This window comes from Polypterus senegalus, chromosome 3 (genome assembly GCF_016835505.1).
Source record: "Polypterus senegalus isolate Bchr_013 chromosome 3, ASM1683550v1, whole genome shotgun sequence".
Classification (NCBI taxonomy): Eukaryota; Metazoa; Chordata; class Cladistia; order Polypteriformes; family Polypteridae; genus Polypterus; species Polypterus senegalus.
The window spans coordinates 100,955,837-100,979,353 of NC_053156.1; the positions used below are offsets into that span (position 1 = coordinate 100,955,837).

Here is a 23,517-nt window from a genome sequence, read left to right on the forward strand (position 1 = left end):
CGCGCTTGTGCTTCACCAGAGGTTTCAAGAGCCGTAAGCTCTGTTTGCACCATTTCGCGTACATCCTGCCTTTTCTCATCGTCAAAGTAATGGTCTTTAAAGCGTGGATCTAATATTGTTGCAATGCCGTAAAGAGGGTTGGACTCAATGTCTTGGAAGCGTTTGTTAACAGCCTCCAGTAGAGTTTTTAGCTGTTTTACGCCATGATCTGTTTCCGCCTCTTTTCCAAGCAGGCGCTTCAGTGCTGCGATCAGTGGAATAACTTCAGCAACAGGCGCTTGAGCTGAGCTTATTTCCTTGGTTAACTGTTCGAACGGGCGAGAGAGAGACAATGTTTTCCACCAACATCCACTGATGTGCACTCAAAGTTGCTGGCAGGTCGTGATCTGTCATGTATGCAGCTAAAACCTGCTTCTGTTCAAGTAATCCTTGCAACATATAGTATGTACTGTTCCATCGAGTGGCCACATCTTGCTGTAGTCGTTTGTTGGCATCCCAAACTGTTTTTGCAAATCTTGTAGTCTGGAATAAGCAAGCGGAGAATGCTTAAAATGTCCCACAATTTTTCTCCCAGTTGCTGTGATTTCTGATATGCTCCGCTGACTAAGCACTCCCTCATTCACAGCCAACTGCAGCGTGTGTGCCATGCAAGGTATGCTCTTTAATCCACTGTCATCCATAGCCTTTATCATGTTCCGTGCATTATCTCTCACAATCACATGCACTTTAGACTTGTCTATGTTCCAAGTTTCAAACATGTTAGCCAAAGCATCGGATATTGCTGCTGCAGTGTGTGAGCCGACAAACTCCTGTGCATGAAGCAGAATGTTTTGCAATTTAAACTCGCGTTTATCCACTGCGCTGTCAAACTGAGCATGCTAGTTGGACTAACGTCAGAGCTCCATATGTCTGTGGTAAAACTTAGAGCAGAGATATCTGTGGTCATGAGCTCATGAACATGTTTTGCAACACGGTCATACATTTCAGGTAGAGAGGTCTCTGCAAAATACTGTCTGCTTGGCAGTGTGTAACGCGGCTCAATGTGGTGTATTAGCCTACGAAATCCGATGTCCTCCACGACTGAAAACGGCTCGTCATCTAAAGCAATGAATTCCATTACTTTCTCTGTTATGTCACGTGCTTTAGCACTGTCATTTGCAAATTTCTTAATTTTTTTGAAAAATGTGGCAACCGAGGGTGTTGATGTGCTAGTTGGCTTAGTTTTAACCAACGTTGTTTGACGGTATTCCTCAAATTCAATTGCGTGTCTTGACTTAAGGTGGTGTATTAAACCTGTAGTCGAAAATGTCTTTGCTGTTGAACCCCCTCTTGAAACTTTTGCAGAGCAAATGTTGCATATTGCAACTTTGCTGTCCTCATCTGAAACTTTGAAGTGCTTCCAAACCGCCGACATACTCCGTGTTTGATGCGTAATGACAGCGAACGAGACGGGAGGATGGGAGAGGCGTGGCGACAATTTCGGCTTTTATTTTCGGCGCTTTCTTACGTTTCGGCCGAAACCGATAATGCTATTTCGGCCGAAAATTTTCGCCGGCCGAAATTTCGGTGCATCCCTAATTTTCACACACAAACCAAAGCTTCATCTTTGAATTCTCCACATTGAAGAGCAGAAGAACAAAGAGTTGGGCACAAGATGTTTGAAAACTACTATTTTAATTCTGATAATGAAAATACCGAAATGCTAATACCATACAGTTTGAAACTTTGAGATTTTCTGTACTTTTTTTTTTTTTAGTACTGGTATACTATACAAATCGTATGCTTACATTTAGAACTTTATACTGTATATCCATACATACATGCAAATATATTCGTATTTGTTGTGTGTTTAACTGGCAGCACCCAATAACCAAACTACTCTGGTACACTTATTTTGTTCAGTTGTGCATCTAAGCCTTCCATTTATTTTACTCCTAATTAGATCCAAGTTTGCTGTTTTCTGTGAAAAGTGTATTGAACATCTTTGAATTTAAACTTTAACTTCTTGGCAATCTATTGCTTGGCAAAACCTTCATTTTGCAAAACAACAATAGACTAATGTGTTTCTGAGAATGTTGTTCAGTTTTGACAATTTTTGAGGCCTGAAATAAACTTTAGGAATAATATTATCTTGCAACTCAAAGACAGACAAATTACTTTCTTTATTAAAGAGAATAGGTTTGAGCTGCACTAACACAAAGTTTCATTAATAACCTTAAAACAAGATTAGGTAAGGATGAGTGAGCTAAGAGAGTTCGCTATGAGGACACTGAAGTAATGGCAGCTAAAAAATGGGGCTTTGCAGTCAAAGGTGAAAAATAAATTATAAATCAGTCATTGATTTATGGCAGTGTTTTTGGTTTTTTTTTTTTTTATATATAATCTTTATGGTCACACATTTCTAGTTGTATTTTTTTTTTCATGTGATAAGGTAATCAGTGCTCTCACAACTGCTTGTACTATTAACATTTAATACCTAATCATTCCCAAAGTGCTTGTTTTCATTTGAATATGTTGGCTTTTTCTGTTTACTTTATAAAACATAGCTTGTGCCTGATAAGTTACTATTGATACATTATTTACTGACTACTTTCTATATTAATTATAATAATGTAATGTTCCTAGATTTGGTGAAATAAGAACAAATTTGAAGATGTCAGAGAGCTTTTTTTTCTCTTTAGATGCATTACTAAAAATCATTTATTTAATGTTTTCCATACAGCAATTGACTTCATTGAGTTTCTTGGAATGTATAAACGATTTTTCATCCAGTGTCGAAGTGTGGTATGTAAATATCAGTTATTTTCATGTGTTTTGAATAAAAGTTAGTTTTTTTGCAATTTATTTCAATGTTTAAAAAGGTTTAATAAAAAAGTGCAATATCTATCATTAGACACCTAATGCAATGTACTGTAGATTGTAATAATAAATAGAAAATATAAATAGAAACTGACCAAGATAAATGGCTACCAAATATTCAAAAAGTGAATACAGTAAACCCTCGTTTATTGGGGTTAATCCGTTCCAGACTCTACCGCGATAAATGAATTTCCGTGAAGTAGGATTCTTTATTTATAAATCTAATATTTTCGCAGATAGAGCATAGAAAACCTGTTTATGACCTTCTAAATATGTTTTTTAACATTATTAGAGCCCTCTAGACATGAAATAACACCCTTTAGTCAAAAGTTTAAACTGTGCTCCATGACAAGACTGAGATGACAGTTCTTTCTCACAATTAAAAGGATGCAAACATGTCTTCCTCTTCAAAGGAGTGCACGTCAGGAGCAGAGAATGTCCGAGGGAGAGAGGGACAGAGAGAGAGAGAGAAAAGCAAACAATCAAAAATCAACATGTGCTTTTGGGCTTTTAAGTATGCGAAGCACCGTGATAAAGCAGCCGGAAGGAAGGGAGCAATGTGAAGGTAGTCTTTCAGTATTTTTTAGAGGAGTGTCCGTATCCTCTAGGCAAACAGCCCCTCTGCTCACACCCCCTCCGTCAGGAGCAGAGAATGTCAGAGAGAGTGAGAGAGACAAAGAAAAGCGAACAATCAAAAATCAATACGTGCTGTTAGAGCTTTTAAGTATGCGAAGCACCGCCCGGGAAACATATCGTATATCATTGAGGAGTTTTATTTAATACGTAATATGTGCTCTGATTGGGTAGCTTCTCAGCCATCCGCCAATAGCGCCCCTTGCATGAAATCAACTGGACAAACCAACTGAGGAAGCATGTACCATAAATTAAAAGACCCATTGTCCACAGAAATCCGCAAACCGGCGAAAAATTTGTGATATATATTTAGATATGCTTACATTTAAAATCCACAATGGAGTGAAGCGCGAAAGTCGAAGCGCGATATAGCGAGGGATCACTGTATAGTAATGGTATGTTGTGAAATTCTTTATCTTTATTTGCTTTATATTGTCATTGTTTTCTTGTATTACCACTTTTAAGATCCTTAAACTAATTTGTGATGTGTGTATATTTGTTTGTGTTATTCTTAAATATGAAAGGTACTCCAAGGATATTATTGTGAACTTAAAAATATTTGTAACCCTCAAAGAGTTACCTTCCAGTACTTGAACTGTAGAAATATTCTAGCAGTTGTGTTTTTCTTAGTTTTATAAAGAAAGCTTTAACTATATATAAAATAAATACAATTGTAGCATTGCTGTCATGAGTGGATGTTTCATTAAGAAAACATATTGTGCAGGCTGATTAATCCAAGCTAAAATGTTATATTCTGACGTACTACTGCATGTGTACCACAGTACAATAGTTGTATTTTTTTAATTTTATCGGTTTAGGATATATTTCTAGAATGTACTGCTTGTTAATAAAATAACTGTAAATACCTACCTGAAGGTGTAAAAGACTAGAAGTTTATAAATCATGTGTTTTTGTTAGGTTGCAGAAGATATCTCTGAAATAATTCAAAGTTCTAATACATTTCTTGAAGAGAAGCCAAATATTTTATTGTCAACAAGCAAGGCAAACTCTAAGGTACAGCTTCATCCTTTAATATTTTACTTGGTGTAAATGAAAAAGAATGATATTAAGTAACATCATATTCTTAAGCTTACTTAATCCAAATTGGGGTTGTGAAACCTTAAGAATCTATCCTGATTTGAACCAAACCTGGAAAGGGTGCCAGCCCACTGCCTGGTTCATGCACACTCTCATCTAATCACTAATCAACCTAACATGTACATATTTAGTTTGTTATTTGAAAAATGGAATATCTGGAAAAAGGCCTTTACAGGCAGGGGAGAAATGTGCAATGTTCATATGGGCAGCAGACCAACATGGGATTCAAACCCAGGACTCTGGATCCATGAGGTAGCTGTTCTATCCACTGTGCTGAACTTTTCACTTTAACAAGGCAAGTAATTCAGGTTTAAATTGCCTCTGCCAAATCTAACTGTATTTTTCAGCTCTTGGATGTGAAGAGCATTTTGTACGACTTGTGTAACATGATCCTGTTTCCTCCTCCTACACCCTTTGTGCAGTGCATTTCAAGTTCAGTTCTTTGGGTAAACCCATGGATGCAGTTTTTTTATTCCAAACAATATCATAATCACTGCATTATTCATACTTTTAATTGATCTTATTGTTCAGTTATCTCCCTTACAAATACTGCTGTTGTATTTTGTGGTGTTTGATGTACTTTAAAGCTTATATTTCTTTTACCATTTTCTTACTAATTTACATTTTTCTGTATAGTTTGCTCCATTAATTGAATCTAAATGCTGATGATTAACAATGAGCAGTGCAGTCAGAGGAACATACAACAGTTAATGGCAGTGAATTATCCCACTGACATTTTAATTTTTCTTCTAATCAAGAAATGTCTGTTACAGATGAGCAGGCAAGTGAATATTGGAGTGAAGGAACTGTATCCATTAAGCTTTAAGCTTTGCCAGCATTTGGAAACAATTAAAAGTGGGAAAGTTTGAATTAAAAAGATTGCAAAAGAAGGGCAGTTGACATTTTGGAAAAAGTATAAATATTTTAGAATTTCTCAGACTATGAAAATAAAAAGCACTTTTCACTAAGAATTCAAAAAGTAAGAATGAAACACTGATTGTGAAATTGTTCAGAATAAAAACCTTCAGCCACAGGTATCCTCCAGATCTGAATTTTGTAGCCACTGCCCAAGGCCATTCAATTTTCCTGTCTTTGTACTAAAATGTATTATTCGAGCATCTCAAACTTCTTCCTTTTATCTGCAACCAGGAAATACAGTACTTTGCATATATTGCTTGTCTCTCTTGCCTACTTGCTCTTCAGACATTGCTGGAGTATCTTCAGCTTTCTTAAAGATGTAGGAAGTCAAATATCTCTACTTGCCTAGTCTGCAGTAACAAGGCAGCAGCACTCAGATGAAATGAAAATGCGAACAATGATATGTTGTAATTTATAATGATTCTTCATGATTCTCTGTATATGTTGTTGCTTTACTGACAGTATTATGTCGGCAATTTTGGTTAAACAACAACTACTTTCTGTTTCAAGATAAAGTTTTACTTAATGAGCTTAGTATATATATATATATATATATATATATATATATATATATATATATATATATATATATATATATACTTTCACAAAGTTTTCTTTTGCTCTTTTAGTTTTCTTGTGCATATTAAATACCTTATTCAATCTAACAGAATGTTATGGGTCATACTGTAATAGCCCCTATTGAGTAAAGTGCCTCCTTATCTGCTACTGACAGATGATTCATAAGTTTTACATGCCTTTCTTTGCAAAGGCAATAGTATATTTAAACATCACTCACATTAATCTGTTATTTTCCTTAGGCTTAATTTACTTTTAGATGGCTCTCAGAAAAGGTTGCAACATTTTCTCCACTTTACCCTCGCCAGCTAACATTGGTAAATTTGAATTTGCCATGGAGTAGTTTTGCTAGTTTTTGTTTTTTTTATTAACTACAATCATTAAAAGTCAGCTTTGTTGAGCGGACAATATCTATCTGCAATCTATATTTTTCATTGCATTGAGCATGCATTAATAAAGCAGTAAATAAAAGCAGGATTTTCCAAATACTTTGCCAATATTAGGGGGAATGTACTCAATTCAGCTTGCATCTTCAAAATTGTCTCCTACAATACCTTTCAATGTTATAATTGCCTAGGATGTCTGATTAACATTCTAAAAGCATTTACGTTTATGTGCCAAGTGTGTCTTAAGATTTCATCTAGAGAAAACAATTGCTTTTCCATGAGCTCCTGTTCAGCATAGCATCAGACCCACACATTTGAATGAAGATACCAGCTGCCACTGGGCTCCAGCACAAGAGCAAACTTATTGCATTTCTAAAGGTGGCTCACAGAAGAAAAGACACAAAAATTCTCATTGCTAGAATCTGTTTGTAATTGGAGAGAAATCTTGTCTCTATATGAAAGAAAGCATGATGTCACTAAAATCTTCAGACTTTTTGCTATCAACCATGCCACCTCAAATTCATTGAACCTGTTCACTTAGTCATACTGTTCATTTGGGTTTACTTCCTTAAACTACTTCATCCTGTTTCTCCTCACCACACTGCACAACTTACCGTTTCCCAGTAAATCTTTTCTGACAGTTCTGCACTTAGTGTCTTATCTTTCAGTGAATTTCTGCATATTCACCTGAGTCTCATTTCAATCCTATCTCACCTTTGTTTCATGTTCTGCACAGCTGAGCTGCATCTCACTCTATATTATTCCTCAGACACTTAATCTTTTCTCTCCTACACATGATTACTTTTATATCTCAATCTAATACTACTGCCTAACCTGCACCTCCATCTTCTTTCAGCATGTTACCAGCACAGCAGAATGCCCCATCTTTTGCAAAATCAACTTGAATATTTAAACCTCAAAACTAACAATCTAAAACTCAAAACTAACAGTCTCTGAAAGGTAATACTACAAAGTACAGTTTTTATATTGTGTCATTTATATTCTAACAGATTTATAATTTAATTGTATGATTTTACATCTTTGGTAGGTGGCAGAAAGAATTTACATATGAAAATATAAAGATGTAGAGGTGTTTTTTTTCCTAGTGATGAACTAATGAGTATGGCATCGAAGAGCAGTGTCTAAATGAGGAGCTTTTTAGACTTTCTAGATGTTGTGATGATGTCCCTTATTTCTAGAAATATAAGTGGTACTCATTTTCACAAAATGAAGGCAGAATGGTGCTTCATTGGTTCATGTTCCTGTTTCACAGTTTAAAGTGTCTTGGTTCAGTTTTCATCATGGTCATTGTTTCTGTTGAGTTTACCTATTATCCCAGTCACTGTGCAGATTTTCTATAGGTACTCTCTCTGGTTCCTTCAACATGTTCATGTTAGGTTAATTGGCTTGGTGTAAGTGTGTGTGTGTGTGTGGATGTACTCTGTTGCAGTGGCTTCTCATCCAAGGTTGGTTCCTACCTTAAAACCAGTGCTGGTAAAATTGGGCACTTGTGGAATTTTGTAGTTTGATCGCCTCAAAATTGTTCCATTGTACTGACAACTTTTTATTTCTTTTATTGCCTTACTCAGAAGGACGAAGAGGTTAGTATTCAAATATTTCCCTGGTTGTTCAAAAAAAGTAATTTTCTTTAAGGCCATTTTAAAACCTAAAGTAACCTAATCAACAACCAAAGTGCTTTAACTTGTTTTGTATTGAGATTTGTTAGTGTGTATTAAATAAGGTCATTTCGTTAAACACCTTATTTTCATTCTTATCAAATTATTTTTATATAATAATACTAAATAATAATTACAAAATATATTATATATGATAACCAAATACTGATTTACTAATTACATTTTTTGTCCATTATTGGAAATAAGGTTATGAAATTAAACATTTCTGCTTACAGGGGCTTTAGAGGTATTTTGAAAAACCAGGATGTGCTACCTTTTTTTTTTTTCCCCTTTTTTTCAATTTTTATGTCCTTTTGAGGTTGTTGTACTGAATAATGGGGTGGAAATTTTTTACTGTATAGTACATTTAATACAATTTCTATTTATGGATAAACATACACTTTATTAGAAGAATGACATATCTTCTAAAGGGTTTTCCATGTTTTCTGTGGTAGGTATTGAGTAGCACCAGTAAAGAGACCTTGTCTATTCTAAGAAGCAGATAAGATTACACGCTTGAGTTAAAAACTTGAAAACAGTTTTCCTGAACAAATCATATTTTTGTGAAGCACACGAAAGAATTCTGTCTCTTTTTAAGTTTGTTTTTATATAGAGTTGTTTTCTGTCCTAAATTGAAAGTGTTTAAGGGTGAATATGATTCTGAAAAGGCAAATTCATTTTTATTTGCTGTTAAATGAAATTATTTGTTAGGCAAAAACCTAGTTTCCATTTCAGTGCTATAGTTTGAAAGGTTTAAGGTTGAAGGAATGCCAGAAAGTGACTAAAAAAACTAACCTGGTATCCCAGAAGCTAAATTAAAAACCATGATCTTTGATTTGAGAAGATAGTTTGGGTCTAGGCTCAGTGATGGGAGGAAGATTAACCAGTGGTGCAACAATGAGATTATGCTAGGTATTGCTTTGGATTTGGATGGTGGGTAAGTGACCCTAGATTTCCAACCATTGAACCCAGTGATAAGAAGGTCCAGGGGACAGCTAAGGTGTTTTTTGATAATTTCTTTTGTTACTTTTTGTTGTCTCTTATTGTTTCCCTGCCTCATCACAAAGGTAGGCTCAATGGCAGTCGTAAATTGGCCTGGTGTGAGGTGAAGTTAGTGTGCTTTACAATAAACTGGTGACCCATTTCGCTTTGGTTTCCACTTTGCAGTCAGTCTTGCCCAATAAGGTGTCAGCTTTCTGGTACACTGAACCAAAGTAGGGTGTTGGAAGATGGATGATTAGATGGTGTTATTTTTTTTATTTATGGTTCGCATGACTATGCCTTCCAAAGTATATGTTCACATTTCTGAGAGTTGTCGTTATTCTGGTTGTAGAGAAAATGATCTTGTTATAGTATCTTTAAGGCACAGGGGTGCCCAATGCGTCGATCGCGATCGACCGGTAGATTGCAAAGGTAGTGCTGGTAGATCGCGTTGCATTCAAAAAATATTTTTTTGAATGTTAGTCTATCATATATCCTTCCTATGGCATTTGCCACTTGATTGACATACAGGGCGGCCAGTCTGAGATCTTCTTCTAACACACTGGTCATCCCACATGCATGATCAAAAGCACGAGCTAATGCAAAACTCTGGCTGTGATCTAGTTAGCCTTCCAATTTATATATCGACTAAAGAAGGGATTTAAAAAAAAAAAAAAAAAATTTGGGGGGCACAGTATGGGCTCAATGTGGACTTGGAAGAGGACGTCCGAGGTTCGATCCCCGATGAGGGGCGCAGTGAGCGTGTACACCTGATGAGCCCAAAACAGGGCGAAACACGTGTTGCATACTCTTCGCATTATTTGACATTTAACTATGTAACATTCTATAATCTGCTTCTCCCAACTGAGAGAGCACAGTGGTGGATGTTTGCCAACTTGCAGACCAACCCACATGCGTTACCTGGGAGGTAACCACCCATACAATCAGATTGTGATTTAGACTTCAAATGCTATGTATGTATGTATGTATGTGTGTGTGTGTATGTATGTATGTATGTATGTATGTATGTATATGTAGCATTTTAAATATAGGTAGATCATTTCGACTTGGTCATTTTAAAAGTAACTCGCAAGCCGAAAAAGTGTGGGCACCCCTGCCTTAAGGCATCAACAGGAACAGTATGTCACGCATTATGTATATATTTGAGTGTACAGTTTCAACGATGAAAATAATGTAAATGTGCTTATTGTACACAGTCCTTTTGAAATTTCCTGGATTTTTGTGCAAATACCTCCCAAAACCAGTTCATCTAAGTCATAACAGGTAGTCTAATTAAGCAAATGCTCGATACAAATGCTCAAAATTGTACCTTATCATGTATTTACTCAACAAATTTAAGTTAAAGGATTTTTCAGAACTATTTCATTTCTTTTTCAGATAATGCCACAGAATGTCAGTGGGACATAAGGTCTCAATTGTGGCTCAGATATGACCCATATTTTATTTATTTATTTATTTTGAGATTCATATTAAATGGTGTGCTCCTATAAAACCACCTGATAAAACTAAAAATTCCTAGTTCTCTCAGCGATCTCAGTGATCACAAGTTTCATTATAAAATGCAAGAGCAGGTTGGTAATTTTTATGGATTTATAAAATGTTTCTACTTTAAAATGTAGTTTCATTAGGCAAAATAATATTCACCATGATTGTGTAGAAATCTATTTCAGATTGAAAAATACCAAACATATCCTTTAATGGGAACACTGGATTCCATTTCCTATTTTTCTTAAAAGGTTACAAAATTACTTTTTGTCCTTGACCTTAAATATGTTCACTTTACAGTTTTGTGCATAGAATTTTTTTAAACTGACTGCTTATCATTACTTAGGCGAAGATTTAAATTACAATTCAAGAGACATTGAATTTGGTATCCAGAAGAGTCCCAAAGTGTTCCAATGTTGGCTGTTTTTACCTGTCGTTACACATATTTTTATAAGTGGATACAGTCATTGAAGCTAAGGTGTGGCGATTAAACTTCCCTTTTATTTTTGCACCTAGTTTATTACATTGGATAAGGGAGCTTTTGTAGGGAAAATGCAAATACAATCAAAATATTCAATTCTATGAACTCTGTTTATGCAGTTTCCTATAATTATCTTGATGTACAAATATTTAGTGTGGATTATGAATTAATTTTAAATTTTAGCTTTTATTATTGGGTGTTTTAAAGGTTTTTGAAGCAAGGGATATCGAGAGCCTAAACAATATAGACCTAGGAAGTGATGATCCAAAACTAGACATAAAACAAAGCACTATCAGCAGAATTCCACTGTTTAAATCTGGAATCAAGAACCATGATGATGATGATGATGATGATAATGATGATGATGAAGATAAAGGTGATTTGAGAGATTCCTTCTTTGATGATCCTTCTCCTAAGCCTGAAAAAATATATGGACGGTATGTCGTTAAATTATTTATTTATTTAAATACACAATTAGGTGTTAAGTATGTGCATATTTGTGTGTGTGATATGTTTGTGTTTGCAGTTTGTACACAAATTAACTAATAGTCATCTTTCCTAACTAAGAACAAGAACATTGGACTCTGAGATTAGCTAAGTAAATATCTCTAAATATAAAATACTGTTATCTGAAACATTTTCCAACGAAGAAATAAATAAACTTGCTGGTTTCAGTTACCGCTTTCTGGCCTGCTTTGCCTTTCTGCCCCTAATTTTGAATATAAGTAACAAGAACAAGTACAAGTAATGAGTAACTTTCTTAACACCTCCCCACACGCTTGGTAATGTTCGCTCCTGTTCAGGCAAAAAAAAACTTTAAAGGGGGAATAAAGCTTTAAAAATTCCTGCTTAGCTCCTTAGTGCAACCAAAAAACAAAGTTTTTAGGAGCAAAATTTTTATTTTAATTAATTCTCACATAGCAGTAGCACATTACACTCGGCACAATTCAACTCATAAGAATGACATCAGCACATCAGCATTTCTTTGCCTTCAATCAGCCTCTCCACTGTCTCCAATCAGACATGAAACACCCTTGATTTACATGTTATTTTAATATTATTTATTAAAATCTTATTTATTATTGCACATGGGTGACCTCATCAAGGAAAACAAGTTAAACTTTTTTTCTTTTGTTCCCATCATTCCTAATTTTGACCTTTTTTTTTTTTTATTTTTCTTAGGAGGGCAGATTCAGTCAGGCATTTGGGAAACCTAACATCACTTTCTGATGCATCCTGTTTTAATTTAGATAATGGAACATTGACTGGAGTTCTTCCTGTAAATAAGTTTTCTAAAAGTAAGAATTTAAAAATTTCATAAATAAATGTCAGATTGTATTTAGAATTATGAGATTCCAATATGGAGTTGATATTTCAGTGCTTCAGAACAAAGGTAGTGTTTTTTGTGTAATTGTCCATCCAGCAATTTAAAAAAAATCAGTATACTCAGAATTTGTCTAGTGTATGGCATATTTCTTTTTTGATTTAAAGTACTACCAAAGAGAAACGTAACACTTAGGCACTGAAACTACACAATAATTTGCTTTACTCTTTTAATGGGGCATTATTCCAGGGAGGCAAATCTCATGTAGGTGTTGTCAATACTTTCATACCCTCTGAATATTCAAACCAAAAACCTTGATTTGACTGGAAACATTTTGTTTCATTTGTGAGTCATGTTATTTCCAGAGCCCCTTTGAAACATTCTGGTTTTTATTGTGTTTAATTTTCACCCTCCCATCCCACATTTCAGGCCAGTACTTTGTTAGAGAACAGTGTAACCTGTAACAGTTTTGGTCACACCTCAGATTTTCATTCTTGGCCCCTCTAATTTCTTTTGAATTAAGAAAGGCTGAGTTGTTCTTCAGTGATCAGCTCCCCTTCTAATAGCCTTTATTTTTTGCTTCTCCAAATGTAAATATATTAGTGTCTGTTTTTAAGTGATGGATAAGTGTAATTTGACCTACTACTATAATTCATAGCAGATTTTTTTTAACTTTGTACATCATATTGAATTTATAACCATTATTTTCTGTGTGTTAGTTTAGGTTTTTATGATGATCTTATCCTGAGTAGCACTAACTTTATTCTAGTGGCCTCCTGCTAAATTCCTTATCTTGTCAACAGCCATTGCCAAGGTCTTGGGAACATTGATATTATGCAGAAACCCTCAAATGCTCCCCAATATTTGTCATATTTTAATTTCAAAAACTGTGTTTATTGTTGCAGGTTGTTTGTACTTTTCTATTTGTTTGACATAGAGAGATTTCAATTCAGAATTTAAGTGTTTGGGCTGGATACATTCTTAAGGCAATGGGAATGTTAATGACATTATAGATGATCCTTAAAGAATTCTTTCTTCTCTTATTAAGATCATCTTTAAGAATCTGCTCATTTTGATTGAAGTTTAGTTTTCTTCTCTTTAAAGTATTTTTTCCCAACAAATGCTGTAAATGGTTAATATATTGCCATGGCGCACTTATGTAAACAGCAGGTTCAAAAAAAAGATTAACATAATGTAGTCTTACTTGAGCCAGTAGAATAGTTTGTAGTTAATATGTACAATATCTTTTTTTTTTTCTTTGATTTCATGTTATGTTTACCAAATATGTTATGTCTGTGCAGGTGGTAATATAAATGAGTTCAAGATGAGTGAAACAATAACCTCCCTTGAATTAGGTATGTCTTATTTGAAATGTATGCACGCTAATGTGCTTTTTTCTTTTTTTTATGTAAAACATTTATATAATTGAAACTCATCATAGACATACATATACAGTGCATCCGGAAAGTATTCACAGCGCATCACTTTTTCTACATTTTGTTATGTTACAGCCTTATTCCAAAATGGATTAAATTCATTTTTTTCCTCAGAATTCTACACACAATCCCCCATAATGACGGGAAAAAAGTTTACTTGAGATTTTTGCAAATTTATTAAAAATAAAATAAATTGAGACCACACATGTACATAAGTATTCACAGCCTTTGCCATGAAGCTCAGAATTGAGCTCAGGTGCATCATGTTTCCCCTGATCATCCTTGACATGTTTCTACAACTTAATTGGAGTCCACTTGTGGTAAATTCAGTTGATTGGACATGATTTGGAAAGGCACCAACATGTCTATATAAGGTCCCACAGTTGACAGTTCATGTCATAGCACAAACCAAGCATGAAGTCAAAGGAATTGTCTGTAGACCTCCGAGACAGGATTGTCTCGAGGCACAAATCTGGGGAAGGTTACAAAACATTTCTGCTGCTTTGAAGGTCCCAATGAGCATAGTAGCCTCCATCATCCGTAAGTGGAAGAAGTTTGAAACCTCCAGAACTCTACCTAGAGCTGGCCGGCCATCTAAACTGAGCGTTTAGGGGAGAAGGGCCTTAGTCAGGGAGGTGACCAAGAACCCAATGGTCACTCTGTCAGAGCTCCAGAGGTCCTCTGTGGAGAGTGGAGAACCTTCCAGAGGGACAACCATCTCTGCAGCAATCCACCAATCAGGCCTGTATGGTAGAGTGGCCAGACGAAAGCCACTCCTTAGTAAAAAGCACATGGCTGCCCACCTGGAGTTTGCCAAAAGGCACCTGAAGGACTCTCAGACCATGAGAAATGAAATTCTCTGCTCTGATGAGACAAAGATTGAACTCTTTGGTGTAATGCCAGGCGTCATGTTTGGAGGAAACCAGGCACCGTTCATCACCAGGCCAATACCATCCCTACAGTGAAGCATGGTGACGGCAGCATCATGCTGTGGGGATGTTTTTCAGCGGCAAGAACTGGGAGACTAGTCAGGATAAAGGGAAAGTCCTTGAGTGGCCCAGCCAGAGCCTAGACTTGAATCCGATTGAACATCTCTGGAGAGATCTTAAAATGGCTGTGCACCAACACTTCCCATCCAACCTGATGGAGCTTGAGAGGTGCTGCAAAGAGGAATGGGCGAAACTGGCCAAGGATAGTGTGCCAAGCTTGTGGCATCATATTCAAAAAGACTTGAGGCTGTAATTGCTGCCAAAGGTGCATCGACAAAGTATTGAGCAAAGGCTGTGAATACTTATGTACATGTGACTTCTCAGTATTTTTTTATTTTTAATAAATTTGCAAAAACCTGAAGTAAACTTTTTTCACGTTGTCATTATGGGGTGTTGTGTGTAGAATTCTGAGGAAATAATTTAATCCATTTTGGAATAAGGCTGTAACATAACAAAATGTGGAAAAAGTGATGCTCTGTGAATACTTTCCAGATGCACTGTATATACATACATATATATATATATTCTCCCATTTTTAAGGACCGTAGATAATCCAGTGACAAGGTTAGTGTTTGCTTATGTGCAGTGCTGCCAGCTAGGCCCTGGTTCCCTGTTACACTAAAATGGAGTTCTGGAAGTAATGGACTGAGTGCCAAATATTCTACATGTTTACAGTATGCTTCACTCGGCCTTGGAATTGTATTGTTTTTAATGTGTACTTCTTGTAGCACTTTGTTACTTGTGAAGGCAAATACAGTTGCTTTTAATAAAGCCCAAAAGTACAATAAAGATCTGTCTTATTGTTGAAAAAATTGTGATGTATTGATGCTATCATAGAAAGCTATAATAGTCTCGGTGTCTGACATTTTTTTAATCTTGTGTATAATAGGGTTTGTAGTGGTCTTTAAAATATGGTAAGGAGAAAATTTTGTTTTAATTTTGAAAAGGACTACCTGTATTTTGTAAAATTATAATTTTGTTTATGTATAGGAGATGAAGATTATGATGATGAAGATTTTCACAGGTAATTTTTGTTTGATTTTGAAAATTGAAAAGTAGATAATGTTAATAAATAAATAAAACCTCACTTTGTTAGTTGCTGATAGATGCTTTATATATAATTTTTTTTATATAAATCTTAACCATTTCAACTGTTTTTCCAAAGAAAATTTTTTTTTTTTTTTTTTTTTTATTGCCAGCCATCGATCAGAAAAAAGTAAAAGTGAGGCAGAGGGGAGTATTTTAGAAGAGATTGAAGAGGATATTTTTCCTGATGGTGGTGATTTCATAGGAAGTGACAAGGTATGTTTTATAGTCTGCATTGCTAAAGATAAATAAGGTATAAAATGTATTCAATGCAGTTTAACTGATTTTATCGCTTATTTAAGTGATAAGGGATTTTTAGGCTATATATGCAATTGTTGGCTTTGTCATTCCACTTAACAATTTGAAAAGTTCTCTTACATGAATCTGAAGGTGATGCTGTGCTCAAAAAGGGTCAGTAGTATGGAAATATTAATAAATATTGATTTTAGCATTTTAATATTAGTTCAATACTACTACTACTACTACTGATATTGGTTCTACAGCAAACATTATGAATACACTTCCAGTTCGCTCTGGCTTTTGATAGTTGAGTCTCGTATCCAATCAATCGGTGTGGCTAAAATTGCAGCCCTGTTTCTGCCCATTGACAAAGAGAAAAGACAGGGTGAAATCTGAAAATTCTTTGGTTTTATGTCAGAATTGGGAGGAAAACCACAAGACACTTTTTATTGTTTTCAAAACCTTACTCTTACCTATTACAAAAGATTACACTACTTGAAGTATTTGCATTTAATAACTAAAATTTCCATTTGTTTCCATCAATGTAAAGGCATACAAAACTGCAATTAGAATTATTTGTTTGCTTTAAGTGAGATTTTCACACTGCCAATGTATTGATCATCTTTCATTTCTTAGTTCAATCATTAATGGCCTGGAATTGTTTGAAATTTTAAGTAGAGTGAATGGAATATTTATGGAAAAATAAACTAGCTACAAATATTGTATGCGTTTTAATGGTAATGAAACGTAAAGCATATCAGTAGTAATTGAATATAAATATCTAAATTTGAGAAGTGCCAACTCAGTTTATCTGTTTGAAAACACAACAATTTGGTAGAATCAAAATCATTATGTGTTGTCTAGTTTACAGTGTTAAACACAGTCAGTAGATGCCTGGATGATTTTGGTTCCTAAGGCTGCCAAATAATTTATCATCCTCTAGCAGATGGACAATTACGAGTGTGACCATGACCATCAACTAAAGGAATTTTCCGCCGAAAAATTATACATTTTTTTTAATGTTACTTACTCCATGTGGTTTGAAGTGATGATTTAGAAAAAAATCAAATTTCATGTTTTCATGCAGAATGAGAGATAAATGGTATGGTAAAAAAACAACCCTGTTGTGTGCAATGCTGTACAATGTCAAACAATGTAAAAAATGCCCATGCGAAACAAACTTCTCATGCCTCATGCTTAAAATGTGTAAACCACTTGCATTTTTTTCCTAAATTATTTTTAATAGCTTCTTCCAGAAAAATCCACATACAACATAATCAAGAAAGGCATTCCCACGATACTGTGTTTTTGAATTGAAGACAGGACTCTTGACCAATGAATGGAAGATGCAAATTGTTATACATTAATTTCATGTTTGGCAAGGGCAGCAGCCTGAGCGCATACTTAGTCAAACACAAATAGCCTGAAAAAGCTAAAGTTAATTTTTTTCTTTGAAACTAGCATGTCTACAAGGCTATGTAATGTACTGACTGGGCGAGAATAAGTATAGATCTGCACCAGTGTCTCCATATACTCAGGTGCTGACCCATTGACTACTCTGTAGGCAAGTATCAGGGATTTAATCTTAATGTGTGCTGCTACAGGGATCCAATGTAGAAACCTAAAGAGATGAGTGACATGTGCCCGTCTTGACGGGTTAAATACAAGATGGGCCACTGCATTCTGGACCATCTGCATCAGCTTGATAGCACACAGCGGGTACTCCTGCCAGAAGTGTGCTGCAGTAGTCCAGATGCAACAAGACCAAAGCCTGGAACAGAAGTTTTGCTGCATACTCTGTCAGATAAGGTCTGATCTTGCAGATGTTGTACAGCATGAACCTGCATAAATGAGAAAAAGTAAAAATGTGGTCAGAAAAATAAAGCTGCTCATCAGTCACCACCCAGAGGTTGCGTACTGACTTAGCAGGTGTTAGCGACAGTGAGCCAAGCTGTACAGAGATGAGGAGTTGAACAGACTGGCTGGCTGGGATCAGGAAGCTCGGTTTTTGCCAGGTTGAGCTGCTGATAGTGGTCCTTCATGCAGGTTGAGATATCAGTAAAACATGCAGAGACTCTAGCAGATACTATATTTTCCTCTGGAGGGAACGGCAGGTATAGCTGTATATCATCTGCACAGCACTGATAAAAGAAACCTTGAGATTGGAAGATGGTGTCCAGTGAGGTGGTTACATTAACAAAAGTAGAGGACACAGCACCGACCCTGTGCATGTCTGATGCACCTTTCACAACTCTTATGATCAGGGCACACTGTGGGATCTGCCTAATATCATTACATTGAGTGTTAAGTTCTTTCAGATTGTGACATGAAATTAAATTCCGTAATATCCCTTTACCATACCATAATTACTAAAACTAAAGCTGAAACTAATTATATATAAAAAAATAGAACTGTCACTTTGTGATATAAAAACTAAACTAAAAATACTTCAAGAAGGAGAACTAAACTAAACTGAATTTCCAAGTAATAAGGTGAAGATAAAAACTATTATAAAAAGAAAAAAACTATAGGAACATTGGTATTGTGGATATGCTTTCATCTTGCCAATAAAAATCTCATTTGATGAGTTTGTTTTTGCTGTACACCTCCATCGCAGAATATACTTATAAAATTGTGATTATTGAAAAGCAAGTGTTGTCTGGTGGTACAGTGATTAGCTCTGCTGTCTCACAGTTCCAGGCTCCTATTAGGTTAACTGGCAACTCTAAATTGGCCTTGTATGTTTATGTATGTGGTTTCTTCAGTGTAGTATCTTCCATTCAAAATATGGAACATACGTAATAATAAAAGGGTTTTACAAACAGGTACCATTCATTCCATTACATCTAAAATTTTAATTGGCCTAGCTAGCTGTGAAGTCTGTGAATGTTTTTAGTTTTGGGCTCTGACTGCTTATGCAGATTTGTAGGTGCAAAGCAGTAGTACAAAAAAAAAATATGCAGCTTTAGCATACATAAGCATATACATCTATTTAAATTAACAGTGTAACAGAAGTAGATGATGTAATATCTCTCAGGGCAATGAATTTTATTAGGTAACCAGAATCATCAACCAAAAACTTATTTGTAATAAATAAAGGACACAAGGAGAACATAAAGTATAAAAATGTTGTTGTTAAACAAGACATCTGCTGCTGTTCTGGGTGTTCTCCATCCATCCTGTTGGCTTGGTGCCTCACCCATCTATCTATCTACCAAGTAACATAATGCACTCATAAAAGAAGTCATTACAAAAGTAGTTATAAAAATTTTGTTGTTTAGCTACAGTGTACAAGAGAAAACTAATCTCATATTTTCAGTATACAGATCAATCTCACTGAACATATTTATCTGTTTGTCAGTATCATGGGTAAAGATATAAATTTCTTATTTTCCTTTTTTCAACTATGAATGATGCACAGGTATCTTATTCTTTTAGATATCTGACTATGTATGAAGTTGTGAATAATGTATGTTATGCATTTACAATGTAAACTGTATTTTTTAATTTTAAATCATTATTAAAATTTTGTAAATTAAATACTTTGTAAATGTATTGTTTGAATTAACCAAAATGACTTGAGTTTCTGCATTTCTTTTAGTTTGATGACATAACAGTGGACTGCAGCATTTCTCAGCTGAGTGAAGCAGCAGACTACATGGAGGAGGTTGCTTAGCCCAGGTTGCAGATCCATTCAGTCACAGGATGCTCCTGTAAAAACAGTTTTAGGACGATCCTTCTATTTGTACAGTGAACTGGAAGTTGGCAACTCTGCCTCTGCCTGTGCCTTTTGTTACAAAAACACATACTGAACTGAAACTTGAAAATATGTCCTTGAGGCATTAAATGCACATGACTGCATAGATGATAAATGCTAGAAAAAAATCTAAGACATACAGTATACAGATATGTTTAAATGTTAAGCTGTCTGGGTGTCTTTAATGTTGTAGAAAGGCATTGGATAAGTAAAGGTTTTATTAAAATTGTGATTAAAATGCTTGATTCTATATATGTCCTTGATAAATGGCATGTTAGGAGACAGAAGTATTTGGAAAAAGTTTAGATATCTCCCCCTCTAAATCAGCCAACAAATTCTCATTATCTAGTAGCCATCCAGGGAGATGAGAAGGGTTTGGTACAAGTTTGAGTGACCTCATTCTTCTGTAGTATTATAAATGGTCTTTATGTGATGTAAACACTTCTGGGCAGCACTTTACATGTGCAGCGCAGTACGGTACTACATTTTGCAGGAGTACACAGTCTTGCATTAGGCAAGCTAATTCATTTTAGTTGGTGTCACAATAAGGGATATTTGAGTTTCATCATGCAAACTTGTAAATTTAACTTTAAACAATTAGGCCACAGTTACCGCATTTTGGATAATACTCCAGATCACATTTTTTTACAAATGTCACCATTTTTATCTTTATTGCAGTTTTGATTTAATCTATTCTTTTGTTTTGGCTGTGGTATTTTTTTATTTATATGTTTTCTGAAAACAATTTAAATAAAAATATTTTTGCTTTCTCAATACACTTCACTGAAGTTTGACTGTTGATTACAGAGGATATGAAGTTCTTTTTGACTAGGGCTGACCTTAACATCATTTGTACCTCCTGGCTCTATGGTAGGTGGTTGACACTTATACCCTATTCACACAAATTACAAAACACTCATATTGTCCTGAAAAGCCTCATGTGATTGACCTGAGCATTTCTAGCATTATATTTACACCCGCCATACTGAAGTACCTATCCTGTCTTTCAAAGCCTCATTCTACTTTAATTGTGTGAATTTCTACTTCAGCTATTTTTCTGCATCAAGCTCCACTCCAAAATGTGCTAAGTGACCCCTCCATTCTATCATTAAGAAGTCTACAGTAAATTTTTTAATGTAGGTTAAATAGTATTTTAAGATAGGTTAAAACCCTGAAAGTAATAACTTGCTGTCTGTGACTATCAAACTGGACAGGGGCTTACCCAGTATGTCGTCATACTGATCTGGTAGATAATGTGTCTGTGACGTGTCGTCTGTATTGTTCTCACTGTCTTACTTCTTCAAAGTGTGTTCTGTCTGAATTACCATCAAAATGGCAGGCATATACTAATCTAGTACCTTACCACCAGAAAGTGCCTGATGGGAATTTCTTTTTTCTGGAGTGTGGGTATTTAAAATTTTAACATAAGTCAAGGTAAATTATCTCAGAAGAAGCTGTGTTTTCAGGTTTTACCTTAGTACAATAAGTGCATAGTCACATCTGTTGAAAGATTATACAAAGCACAACTCTTAGTTGACTGAATTGAGAGCTAGTAACACAAAATAGTTCCACATTTAAAATCAGCCAGGTATTTCGACTTTTATCAGAATGTAAAGTTCATATATTTTAATTATATACAGTGTTCTGAAAGAAGAAAATGACACCAAAGTTTGTCATTTCTTGGATTTGTTTGATGTTTAAGTTAACGGAACATCCCCGTCTTTAAGGGTTATTGTCTGACTGTGAATTAGTCTAATTAAAAGGGTGGTGTGACCAGCTGATTGGTTAGCACTCAGGCCTTGTTTAGACCAATTATGTATGGTGTAAGTCTGCTTTGGTGAAAGTGTCAACACACAGGTTCTGAATATGTTCTGAATATACATTATGACCTGATCAAAAGATATTTGTGAGAAACTCTTGAAAATGTCTTAATAGTTTGGAAAGCTTCCATGGCTCCGAATTAAAAAAAATAAATAGAAAATACTTGTAGCTCCCTTCTTTTCAGAGCATACAGTATATACCATAGAATGGCTTGCAGTATTATTAAAGAACTGAAGTTTATAAAAATAAAACATTGATCAGCTATCAGTAGGGTATTAGCTCTTCACTCACCTGCCCCTTCTCCAAAAGAAAAAATAATGTTAGAGCAACCAGCACTTCTGCTCATGCAGCTGCTTCTCTATCAAGTTGCATGACATCTCAAAATTGAAGTTGCTATTAATATAGTCCAAGAGATTTTTCGTCATTATTGTCAGTGTATTGACACTTTTTAGCATTCATCACAGGGCTCTTTAAAATTCTTCTGAATCATCATTGGTGCCATGATAAACCAAACTAAATGATCAGAATCATCTGTATCAAACTTCTGACACCCAATACCACATTACATACAACAGCAGTTTGCACCCACCATTTTATTAACTGGTTATCACCATTATGTTTTCTGACATTTTGTATTGCTATAATATGACACGTGTGACATCACAATCATGTAATAAGTTTGTTTAATATGTCACTGTGCTCTGTACAAATATTTTAAATCCATTTTTTTTTCTTTCTACATGCACAGCTGAGCCAGATTTAGTACAAAGTGGCTCAGCATTTAGAACTGCTAGGCCAAGCATAGGATAGGATAGACAAAGACAAACGGGCAACATGCACTATTTATGTGTGACAGAGTCAGCATGATATTGGATCTTTTCTTTACCTTGTTTGGAATGGCATGCTTTTACTTAAGTAGGGGGCATACACATGGAGAAAGAGTATAAAGCTTTGAAACATTGCCTGGCATACCTTTGAAGCTGATGGACGGATGGGAGATAGCATCATTCGTTCCTGAAAATCCTTCCAGTGCAGCAACAAAAATGATAAACTGTATACATCGAGATCCCACTTCTATAATAGTCTTGCTATGGCTTCCTCATCTGTTATACCACGTAAATTGTCATTAAAGAAGGCTAAGTTATTTTCTCTAATGTGATTTCTTACCGCCGTATCACTATGGGAGGGGTATCGCCTTTTAATATTATATCTATATAGTTTCGGGTTACTTGAGATGCCACGATTAAAAAAGAACTTATTCCAACCAGGGAGCTAGCCCTCCCTAGAGGAAAACAAATGTCAAACATGGTGACATCATTTTCATGTTATAAAACATGGTACATCTGGAGGCACTGACTGATTTTAAAAGAACTTAAACTTTTGTGAAGATTGGCCTTCTTTTGTTAAGAAAAACTTTAGTCAAAACTTCAGCAAGTATGAGTATTGTTTTTGAAAGCTTACCTTTTTTTAAATCCTTTCTAAATGGATCATGAATGTTCTTTGTTTACAAAGAAGTCTCCCGGCCTTAAAACTAACTGTTGTCTGTTATTTCTTAATCTCAGCCAAGATCCATTCTTTTAAGCAAGTGTACCTATTTATAAAGTCTTAAAAAACGTATTTGAAAATAATTAGTAAGAAAAAGGTTGCCAGCAAACTTTATTTGTAGTCATACAACTTTCAACATTTGACATATTCCTTTATGTAAATTACGGTGGCCCCTAATTGCAAGTTGTAATTAGAAAACTAGAAC

General features: G+C 35.1%; 1 protein-coding gene across 4 annotated transcripts in view; it reads left to right on the forward strand.

Moving 5' to 3' along the window:
- Window positions 1-20,721, forward strand: part of cep43 (centrosomal protein 43) — a 92,364-nt gene extending 71,643 nt beyond the window's left edge. For 3 of the 4 annotated variants that reach the window (XM_039747683.1, XM_039747685.1, XM_039747686.1), the window contains 9 exons: window positions 2,723-2,784; window positions 4,411-4,506; window positions 8,060-8,071; window positions 11,322-11,551; window positions 12,297-12,412; window positions 13,740-13,793; window positions 15,854-15,887; window positions 16,063-16,165; window positions 19,791-20,721. In XM_039747683.1, coding sequence (XP_039603617.1) covers window positions 2,723-2,784; window positions 4,411-4,506; window positions 8,060-8,071; window positions 11,322-11,551; window positions 12,297-12,412; window positions 13,740-13,793; window positions 15,854-15,887; window positions 16,063-16,165; window positions 19,791-19,865 — 782 coding nt within the window. In that variant the 3' untranslated portion in view covers window positions 19,866-20,721. The remainder of the gene's footprint in view (window positions 1-2,722; window positions 2,785-4,410; window positions 4,507-8,059; window positions 8,072-11,321; window positions 11,552-12,296; window positions 12,413-13,739; window positions 13,794-15,853; window positions 15,888-16,062; window positions 16,166-19,790) is intronic. The other variant, XM_039747684.1, reaches the window with a different exon arrangement.
- Window positions 20,722-23,517: the final 2,796 nt, after the last annotated feature.